Below are 10,874 nucleotides of genomic sequence, written 5' to 3'. Positions count from 1 at the left end.
ATCCATATAATCTTAATTAATTAAGAATTAGCCACAGCATCCTTAATTAATTAAAATTATATATAAAGTTAAAATAAGGATCACATAAGTAATTAGACATCATATTGTGATTGATTATATTTCGTATAATAATTGTTATCCCACAGGATCTTTTATTATATTTAATATAATTAATCAGGATAAAATATCAGATTATTTTCATAATTTACCCATAGGGATTATGAATTGGAATATAATTTGATAGTTTTATCATAAAGACCATATGAATCTATTTGAATTAAGAATTTAGCCCACAGGCAATTTTTATGTCATGAGATTCATATTTTTGGCATGTTTCACATTGGTAAAACATGTAATTTAGTCTATTAAGCTTCAAATTTTGACATAAGCATGTTTGATTTTATGCAGTTTCTCAAACTGTTAATTTCTCTGATATTCGATGTGATATTCCCGAACTTAGTGGTAATAATTATAAGATATGGAAGGAGAGGGTTCTCCTCCATTTAAGGTGGATGGATATTGATTATGCTATTAGAAAAGACGAACCACCTATAGTCACTGATACCAGCACTCTAACTGAGATCGCGTTATATGAGCGATGGGAGCGATCCAATCGGCTCAGCGTGATGTTTATCAAAACTAAGATAACTGCTGGCATACGTGGTTCTGTTGACCAGCATGAAAATGTCCGAGACTTGCTAAAGGCTATCGATGAACAATTCATCACTTCGGATAAGGCACTAGCAAGCACCCTTATTATGAAATTTTCATCACTTAAACTCACCAACATAAAGGGTGTGCGTGAGCACATAATGCAAATGCGAGATATTACGGCTCAACTTAAGAAACTTGAGGTTAATATGTCAGAATCCTTCCTGGTGCACTATATTCTGAACACCCTTCCACCTCAATATAGCCCTTTTAAAATTTCATACAATACACATAAAGATAAATGGTCAATTAATGAATTAATGACCATGTGTGTTCAAGAAGAAGAGAGGCTAGTAATGGAATTGGGTGAGAGTGCATTGATGGTAACCACTCGAGGGAAGAACAAAACTGACAAACATCAAGCCAATCAAAAAGCTTATCAGTAGGGAAAAGGTAAAATACCACCCCAAGCTGATATCAAGAAAGAAGCAAGGTGTTTCTTTTGTAAAAGAAAGGGACACATGAAGAAGGAATGTACGAAATTCCAACAATGGCTTGAAAAGAAAGGTAAACCAACCTCATATGTATGTTATGAATCTAATATGGTCAATGTTAATATTAACACCTGGTGGATTGACTCTGGATCAACAATCCATATTGCAAACTCTTTACAAGGTATGCAAAACCTAAGGAAGCCAGTGGGAAGTGAGCAAAGCATCTTATCAGGAAATAAGATGGGCTCACATGTGGAAGCAATTGGAACATGCATTTTAACTTTAAGTAGTGGTTTTGTTTTAAAATTGGAAAGAACCTTTTATGTACCAAGTTTCTCACGAAACTTAATTTCTGTTTCCAGACTCGTACCATTTGGATATTTCTTTAATTTTAAAGACACATCATTTCGTTTATTATATAAATCTGATTGTGTTAGGAATGGTATTTTGTTTGACGGTCTTTACCGTATTTTATTACAAAATGATAATACTCAAGGTTCAATGCATGTTCACGCTGGCATTAAGAGGTGTAATATTAATGAGGACTCCTCTATATTATGGCATCGGAGATTAGGACATATCTCCATAGAGAGAATTAAAAGATTAGTTAAAGATGGGGTACTTAGTACTCTTGATTTTACTAATTTTAAGACTTGTGTGGACTATATTAAAGGAAAACAGACCAATAAGTCCAAAAGGGGTGCTAATAGGAGTTCAGACTTATTAGAAATAATTCATACTGATATATGTTGTCCAGACATGGACATACATGGTCAGAAATACTTCATTTCCTTTATAGATGATTACTCACGATATATGTATATATATTTGCTTCATAATAAAAATGAAGCATGGGATGCCTTCAAAGTCTTTAAGGCTGAAGTTGAGAACCAATGTGGTAAGCAAATTAAAATTGTGAGATCAGATAGGGGTGGAGAATATTATGGTAGATATACTGAAAATGGACAAGCACCTGGTCCTTTTGCTAAGTTTCTTCAAGAACATGGGATTATTGCCCAATACACTATGCCTGGTTCTCCAGACCAGAATGGTGTTGCAGAAAGAAGAAACCGAACATTATTAGACATGGTGCGGAGTATGCTTAGCAACTCCAATCTTCCTAAATATTTGTGGACTGAAGCACTAAAGACGGCTGTGTATATATTAAACCGAGTTCCAACCAAGGCTGTCCAAAAGACACCATTTGAATTATGGAAAGGTTGGAAACCGAGTTTGCGACATATGCGCATTTGGGGATGTCCGTCTGAAGTTAGGATATATAATCCACAAGAGAAGAAACTGGACCCGAGGACTGTTAGTGGGTATTTCATTGGATATGCCGAAAAGTCCAAAGGTTACAGGTTCTATTGTCCATCTCACACAACTAGGATTGTGGAATCAAGAAACGCTAAATTTCTTGAGGATGATGTGATTAGTGGGAGCGATCATTTCTGGAACATAGTTTCCACACATGATCATATAGAATCTCAACCTTCCACATCAAATGATAGATTGGTTATAGTTCATAGCACTCCTCAAGTACAAACTAGTGCTGAACAACCAATCATTGAAATTCCACAAGTTGTTGATAGTATTCTAATAGATCAAGCAGTTCAGGAATTACAACAAGCTCCTGAACAACTAGTTGAACCACAAGTTCCTCAAGGAACCATTGGTACAACATTAAGAAGATCTACTAGAAATAAAAGATCAGCAATTCCTAGTGATTATGTTGTATATCTACAAGAATCTGACTATAATATTGGAGCAAAAAATGATCCTGAAACATTTTCACAAGCCATGAGTTGCAAAAAGTCAAATTTGTGGCATGATGCTATGAAAGAAGAGATGAATTCCATGATGAGCAATGGAGTCTGGGATCTTGTAGAGTTGCCTAATGAAGCAAGGGTCATTGGTTGCAAATGGGTCTTTAAAACTAAGAAAGATTCGTTAGGCAATATTGAGAGATACAAGGCAAGACTTGTTGCAAAAGGATTTACTCAAAAAGAGGGAATCGATTATACGGAGACATTTTCTCCTGTATCTAAGAAAGATTCTCTGCGTATTATTTTAGCATTAGTTGCTCATTTTGACCTTGAGTTGCAACAAATGGATGTGAAAACAGCATTTCTTAATGGAGATCTAGAGGAAGAGGTTTATATGAAACAACCTGAAGGTTTTTCCTCTAGTGTTGGTGAGCACTTGGTTTGCAAGCTTAGGAAGTCTATATACGGCTTAAAACAAGCCTCCCGCCAATGGTATTTTAAATTTCATGAAGTGATTTCTTCATTCGGATTTGTTGAAAATCTCATGGATCAATGCATATACCAGAAGGTTAGTGGGAGTAAAATATGTTTCCTTGTTTTATACGTAGATGATATTTTGCTTGCAACCAATGATAAGGATTTGCTGCATGAGGTGAAACAATTTCTTTCTAAAAATTTTGACATGAAGGATATGGGTGAAGCATCTTATGTCATTGGCATTAAGATCTATAGAGATAGACCTCGAGGCATTTTAGGTCTATCACAAGAAACCTATATTGATAAACTTTTAGAAAGATTTCGGATGAAGGATTGTTCACTAAGTGTTGCTCCCATTGTGAAAGGTGATAGGTTCAATTTGAACCAATGCCCAAAGAACAATTTTGAAAGGGAATCAATGAAAAACATCCCATATGCTTCTGTCGTAGGAAGCCTTATGTATGCTCAGGTCTGTACTAGACCTGATATTGCATTTATTGTGGGGATGCTAGGTTGATATCAGAGTAATCCAGGTATGGACCACTGGAGAGCTGCAAAGAAAGTGATGAGGTATCTACAAGGAACCAAAGATTACATGCTTATGTATAGACATACAGACAATCTGGATGTGATTGGTTACTCAGATTCAGACTTCGCCGGTTGTGTTGATTCTCGTAAATCAACATCAGGATATATTTTTATGATGGCCGGTGGAGCTATTTCTTGGAGAAGCGCTAAGCAGACCTTGACTGCTACTTCTACCATGGAAGCTGAGTTTGTCTCCTGCTTTGAGGCTACTTCACATGGTGTATGGCTTAAGAGTTTCATTTCTGGGCTTAGAATCATGGATTCTATTTCTAGGCCATTAAGAATTTTCTGTGACAATTCAGCTGCTGTCTTTATGGCTAAAAATAATAAAAGTGGAAGTCGAAGTAAACACATCGACATTAAGTATCTAGCCATAAGAGAACGTGTAAAGGAAAAGAAAGTGATCATTGAACATATTAGCACTGAATTGATGATTGCTGATCCTTTGACTAAAGGCATGCCACCTCTGAAATTCAAGGATCATGTAGAGAAAATGAGACTTGGTTCCACTTTGTAATGATATTGAAACTCTTATATATATTGTGAAATTTTCTCATTCATGCGCATATTATTTTGAGAAAATATATTGTTGCTGGACCAAGAATAAACATAAGGTTTATTCATTAAGTAATATTATCATATTAAGATTAAGAAACTAAATACATCGTGATACATGGATGATAATACTCGCTTTTAGAGGACTTATCGCTATGATTCGTGTATTTATTTCTTAAGAAAGTTGTTCAAGAAAAATTAATTCAAATTATTAAGATAGACGTATGGACCAAGTGGGAGAATGTAACCGTTATTATTAAATATCTAATTTAATAATAATATAACTGTTATCATTAAGATTCATAATTGATTATCATGAATTTCTTCATTAATTATGGTTTAAATGATTTCAGTATTTTATTCTTTAAACATGAAACCGTTATTATTAAATTAAATATTTAATATTATTAAAGTTCTTCGTTATGGTCCAAACGTTACAAATCTGAATTAATTCTTGAACGTTATGATTTGGTGATGATAAATGTTCTTGATGGGAGAACATCTATATATACATGAGGATTTTGGTCCCTTGGCTCAATCAATCTCTTTGAAGCGAAAGGCTTTCCTACACCATCTAAAGTGAGAGTACTGAGTTGAGAAGAACCAAAGTTCAAGAAGAAACCTCTGCAGAAATTCTTGGCGACAATGGCCGGAGGTACGCTATTTCGTTTCCGCGTAAGTTTATTGTGTTTCTATTACAATGATTTAGAAACACAAGTTGGCTTCATCAAAATTTCTTACATTATAGATTCTGCGTTCTACTTACGACCTTATGTTTCAGTTTATTCCATTCATTAATCAACAGCTCTTTTGCTCAGCAGGGAAGTGCGGTGTCGGTTCTTCTTATCTCAGATCTTGTTTGTCTGCTATCATCCTCTTGTGGTGGCCACGTCGGAGCCGATGTTTTTGGACGGATTCATCCTTCACAGCTCTATGAAACTTTGTCATGAGCCACACCATCGTTCCTTTTCCAGGAAGTGGCTGTCTTCTTCTTCTTCTTCTTCTTCTTCTTCTTCTTCTTCTTCTTCCATTCTCCTGTTGTGTCTTAAGCTCACTTCCATCTTGTTGGTTGAAGGGAATTCGAAACCCTTCTTTCTTCAGCATCATCATAACCAAACATAATTGTGTTTCAATCTCATGCTTTGGGAAGATTCTCAAGAGCTTTGCATGAGCATATTTATATCAGAATCTGTAGCAATCATTGACATGATGGAGAGCATATTTCTGCATGCTCAAAACAAAGCTTGATTTATGTTGTTTTCAATCATAAACTACTAGTTCTTTTAATGAGTGCTATGAGGAGGGAGATTCCTTAATGAACCAAATGATGGAATATATAATCGCAACTCAGTTAACTTTTGCGAGGTGGTAGGCTCAACTCGAAGCAATAGCATTACTGACCAATCGGGCATCAGCATGCATCCAAGAGGTAGTCGATAGGATCGAGTGAGGGGTTCCATATTTGGGTACGAATATGAACCTTCTATGGTCATGCTTATCTGACGGTGGCAAAATGGAGAGACTGTAGGATAAGCACATCAAACTTAGTGCTCAAGTGACCCTGTAAGATATCACACACAGCAACACCTCCCCTTCATATAATAATAACAAAGGACGATGCACCATTGCAGCAACTCATTGCTCATTCTAAATCTTTTCGGTTGCTGCAAGTCAACTGAGACGACTCAGTTGGTTAAAGCATATATCTCATCGTCTGGAGCACTTGTGCAGTGAAAATAGCTTTTATCTGAAAGTTGAACAGCATCAGATCACTGGTTAATGCTTACAAGATGTGACTTTACAGACATGTCTTCTACTTTCTAAAGCCAATCCTATTTAATACTCGGGAAGCTCAGGAGCAGACACTATAATCCCACTCACTGTCAAGTGCTGTCTTAGTTACTTTCTACCAATGCAAGTTGGCCTACACATGCGCTTTAATTTTTAGGCTACACTGCACTATAGTTTTGCGGCCGTGTGTATATTATTTTCGATGTATGGCTTGCTTCATCCGGACTTGTATCAAGTGAAGAATGGCATGATGTCATTACCTCCATCTTATACTAATGATGGCCTTTTGCTCATCCCATTACATATCTTTGCTCGAAGTGGGTTTGCGACAGCCGATACGACACAAGTGTATGCTAAAGCTGAATGTGATAACCAGTAGAAGATTAGCTCGGAACTCCAAAAGTCGAATGCAACTTTCACTTGGGGAAAGAATTAATGGTGTGTGCGAATTCATCATCAGTTGCTGAAGCTGAGGCAGAGTTCAACCTGTGACGGTGGGAGAAGAACAGCCGAGCAAGCCCAGCGAGCGCTTGCATGGCTTCTGCCTTTCTCTGCTACCGCGTGCATGCCACACACCTACTACGTACGGCAACTCAGCGTGGGGATCCTCACAGTGCCGCAGGTCATTTTTGGCCTTGTGCTTTTCCATACTATGAGAGAGAGAGAGAGAGTGGATCTTTCTTGCTTATAGTTGTAGATTCATTAACAATTGCAGTTCGAGAAGTGGAAACTAAGGAAAGGGGAGCAGATACTTGAGTACATAAAGGACATTATTTTGTTTGGTATAGTAGAAGTACAACCATTTATCCATCTGCTGTTCCGCTAGTCTTATCATTAATTCTTGAACTCCTGTGATCCACTCTCATCCCAAATGACATCAGTTATGATCAGATATATTATCCAGTTAAAGCAATTTAAATTGCCATAGTCTTAGACCACAATAACCTTGTGGTCATGTTTAATGGCAAGTCACCTCAGTGGAACTATAGTTGACCCATGTAATGCTGTTTAAAGATGTTAAGCCTTCAGAATTGCAGAGACAGCTTCCATCACCAAAAGCCATAATTTGGTCATGTGCAGTGTGTGTTCATTCTGCCAATCAACATGAAAGCTACAGATGTCACATCTACATGTCCACTTAAGATAGCAAATCGCGTTAAGCTTAGCTCAATGACCAGTTTAAATAGCCCTTTGCAACGATCTTTAACTCACTACGACTAATATTGCTCTCTCTCTCTCTCTCTCTCTCTCTTCACTTCCTTTGGGCTCGACTCGCATCCTCCGCCGGAGATAATAGAGAGATCCAGAAAAGGATAAGGCTTCAGGAGAATCCCAATTTAGTTTTCTCTCAGTCAAACCATGTTTGGATAAGAGTGATAGAATTCTTCTGATATATTAACCACCCACAGTTCAAGAACACCAAATTCCATGGTTTTCTAGATCTCTCTCTCTCTCTCTCTCTCTCTCTCTCTCTCTCTCCATGCACCATCCCTTCTTTTTAGTCCAACAAGAGAAGAAGCGTCAAAGGATCATAGATGCTCACAGGAACTACGGTGACCAGTTAAGCTTTCATGGATTTTTGGAGGGAGCCTGAAAGCAAAAGAGTCGACGATCCATCTTGCTTGCATCCCCAAAGCAATTCCAGCAGTTGCTTCAGATCGATGAAGTCCGGGAAGGCCGAGAAGTGCATCTTCTTCCCGGGCCCCATAATCGTCGGCGCTGGGCCGTCGGGGTTGGCGGTCGCCGCCTGCCTTAAGAGCAAACGCATCCAGAGCTTGATCCTCGAGCGGTCCGACTGCATCGCATCGCTCTGGCAGCTCAAGACCTACGACCGCCTCCGCCTCCACCTTCCCAAGAAGTTCTGCCAGCTCCCGTTGATGCCGTTCCCATCGTGGTTCCCGACGTACCCGACGAAGCAGCAGTTCATCGCCTACCTCGATGCCTACGTGGCGGAGTTCAACATCCAGGCCGTGTTCAATGAGACAGTGGTGGCCGCGGAGTACGACGCAGGCATCGGCTTCTGGAGGCTGCGGATGGCGTCGGCGAAAGGTGAGGGTAAGGAGGAGAAGCACGAGTACGTGTGCCGGTGGTTGGTGGTGGCCACCGGGGAGAACGCCGAGGCGGTGGTCCCGGAGATGCCCGGAATGGAGGAGTTCGAGGGGCCCATTGTGCACACAAGCTTGTACAGGAGCGGCGACTCGTATCGAGATAAGAGAGTGCTCGTCGTCGGCTGCGGTAACTCCGGCATGGAGGTCTCCTTGGATCTCTGCGATCACAATGCGCACCCTTTTATGGTCGTAAGAGACTCGGTGAGTCCTTCATTGCTCTGCTACAATCTTACTATTATTTCTTCTGATCATCGATAGAAAAAGATTAACAACACAGGTCCATTAATCTATTGTTTAATTGGTGTTGCTACTGATCAATGTCTCCCACTACAACATTAACTATGCTATTATCTCTCACCATGAACAAATGCAAACGTGCTTTTGGTATTTATCCGCATTGATGGGATATGAAACAAGTTCATGGCATGAGATGAAAGATTTGGTCATGCTTAAAGCATTCGTTCTCTATCTGTACATCTCTCTATTTTTGATAGAGTTTACCTCTTATTATTATTTTCTCCACAAAGTCCATTGTAAAGGCTGTTATCATAACACAAACGCATGGGTCCCGATTGCCACAACACAAGCAATCTCAATGCTTCATCTAACATGTACTAATCGCGATATTATGGGATTTGGCATCGAGTGATCCTTCCGTGCATCCCTCTTCCTTTTGTGGCCATAATAAACTATGTTGGAGATGGAAAGAGGATGGGGAGAGCGCATGTACTGCAACTAGCGATATGGGCGAGGATTGGAGTGTCTGGGGCCGGTCGGTGCATCGATCCAAAATCGCTGTTGCTCTCATTTTGATCTCTCCTGTTGCTTTACCTTCGTCAGGTGCACATCCTGCCACGGGAGATGCTCGGCCGCTCCACCTTCGGTCTGTCCATGTGGCTCATGAAGTGGCTGTCCATGAAGACCGTCGACCGCTTCCTGCTGCTCGTCGCGCGCCTCATGCTCGGCGACACAGCCAAGCTCGGCCTCGAGCGGCCCCAGCTCGGCCCCCTCGAGCTGAAGTCGCTCACCGGAAAGACCCCGGTGCTCAACGTTGGCACCCTGGCAAAGATCAAGTCCGGAGACATCAAGGTTCATTGAGCATAAATTCTAGCTCCAGACGTTGCATGATCGCATTACTCTCATGATGAATCATACGCAACACAGGTGCGCCCTGCGGTGGAACGTTTCACTCGGCATGGAGTAGAATTCGTCGATGGAAGGTCGGAGGAATTCGACGCGGTAATCTTGGCGACCGGCTACAAGAGCAACGTACCTTGTTGGCTGAAGGTACCAAACATTGCATTAATCGATGAGTACATCATGCATGTTCGGTCCACATATCAGGCGAGTTCTGGTGTTGCAGGAGAGGGAGTTATTCTCGGAGAAGGATGGGTTCCCAAGGAGGCCATTCCCGAACGGGTGGAAAGGGGGCAACGGGCTCTATGCCGTCGGCTTCACGAAGCGTGGCTTGCTCGGAGCATCGCTGGATGCATGGAGGATCGCGCAAGACATCGAGCTACGCTATAAGGCCACGAAGAAATAGCTAATGACCTTCTCTCGCTTCAGATCGATTTAGTTAACTGTTGTTTTGATTGAACAAGAAGATTGTGAGAGATCGACTGGTTTTACAAGTAGTACTTGTACATGTGCATGCCCATCTCTTTTTCCAGCATCTAGAGAGAGAGAGAGAGAGTGTGTGTGTGTGTGTGATTGTTGTGTCTTCCTTCACTCTTATTCTAACACAAGAACTTCTAAGAGCGATTTGGTTCCCTGTTTCAGCTGATCTTTTGGTGAATGAGAAGGACAATATGAATAGATCCTCCTATGACCTCAATCACATGCATACAGTGAGAGAAAGCAAAGCAGAAGAAAGAAAGACAAGATCAAAGAATTACTGTTCTTTGATGCTGGTCTGCGGTGGCTGTTCCATTCCTACCTAACCCGCCAATCATATGCAATCTTCCAAAGTCAAGAAAACAACAGTTGTAGGCTTCTAGCCATAGCTAGGAATGGAGCTGACGCAAAGAGATAAGGAGAAGTCTACCATAAAGCTCGAACTATTCTTACGATCTTATCTTATCGAACTGCGAAAGGGACAGAGCGACCGAAAGAAGAAGGAAAAAGGGATGGCGTCTTGACATCTCAGTTACCATACGGGATCGAGGAAAGCATGCATGGCGTGTCGTCGATGGCGGTCCCAAGTACACTACCGATGCACCTACGAAACACAGTTCAAGAATCACACGGCTATCTATTACACCTTGTAAGTTTCCAGTCAACAAGCATATGTTTGCAGACAATTCTCCACCTTCTTGTTGTGGTGGAGATCTCGTTATCGGCGGATGTCAAGTGCATTCCCCCCGCTCTTCAATCTCTTTCCATCTGCCACTCCCAATGAAGCAATGTTGCCAAGGGTAGTTTTACAGAGTCATTTGTTTAACCAC

At 40.6% G+C, this 10,874-nt stretch overlaps 1 protein-coding gene across 1 annotated transcript; it reads left to right on the top strand.

Moving 5' to 3' along the window:
• Positions 1-7,615: 7,615 nt before the first annotated feature.
• On the top strand, positions 7,616-10,187 carry LOC135673227 (indole-3-pyruvate monooxygenase YUCCA2-like). Its single transcript, XM_065182040.1, has 4 exons — positions 7,616-8,631; positions 9,271-9,519; positions 9,595-9,717; positions 9,794-10,187. Exons 1-4 carry the CDS (start codon positions 7,894-7,896, stop codon positions 9,971-9,973), a joined length of 1,290 nt encoding a protein of 429 aa, XP_065038112.1. The 5' UTR covers positions 7,616-7,893; the 3' UTR covers positions 9,974-10,187.
• Positions 10,188-10,874: the final 687 nt, after the last annotated feature.

Source organism: Musa acuminata, chromosome BXJ1-5 (assembly GCF_036884655.1).
Source record: "Musa acuminata AAA Group cultivar baxijiao chromosome BXJ1-5, Cavendish_Baxijiao_AAA, whole genome shotgun sequence".
NCBI classification, from domain to species: Eukaryota; Viridiplantae; Streptophyta; class Magnoliopsida; order Zingiberales; family Musaceae; genus Musa; species Musa acuminata.
The sequence above is the reverse complement of the archived record's forward strand: the minus strand, read 5'-3'. Positions and strand labels throughout refer to the sequence as shown.

Excerpts from the sequence above, each read along its gene's own strand:
- LOC135673227 (XM_065182040.1), top strand. The coding sequence starts at position 7,894 with ATGGATTTTTGGAGGGAGCCTGAAAGCAAAAGAGTCGACGATCCATCT. Across the intron at positions 8,632-9,270 it reads TTATGGTCGTAAGAGACTCG|GTGCACATCCTGCCACGGGA; the intron begins GTGAGTCCTTCA and ends TACCTTCGTCAG. Across the intron at positions 9,520-9,594 it reads TCAAGTCCGGAGACATCAAG|GTGCGCCCTGCGGTGGAACG; the intron begins GTTCATTGAGCA and ends TACGCAACACAG.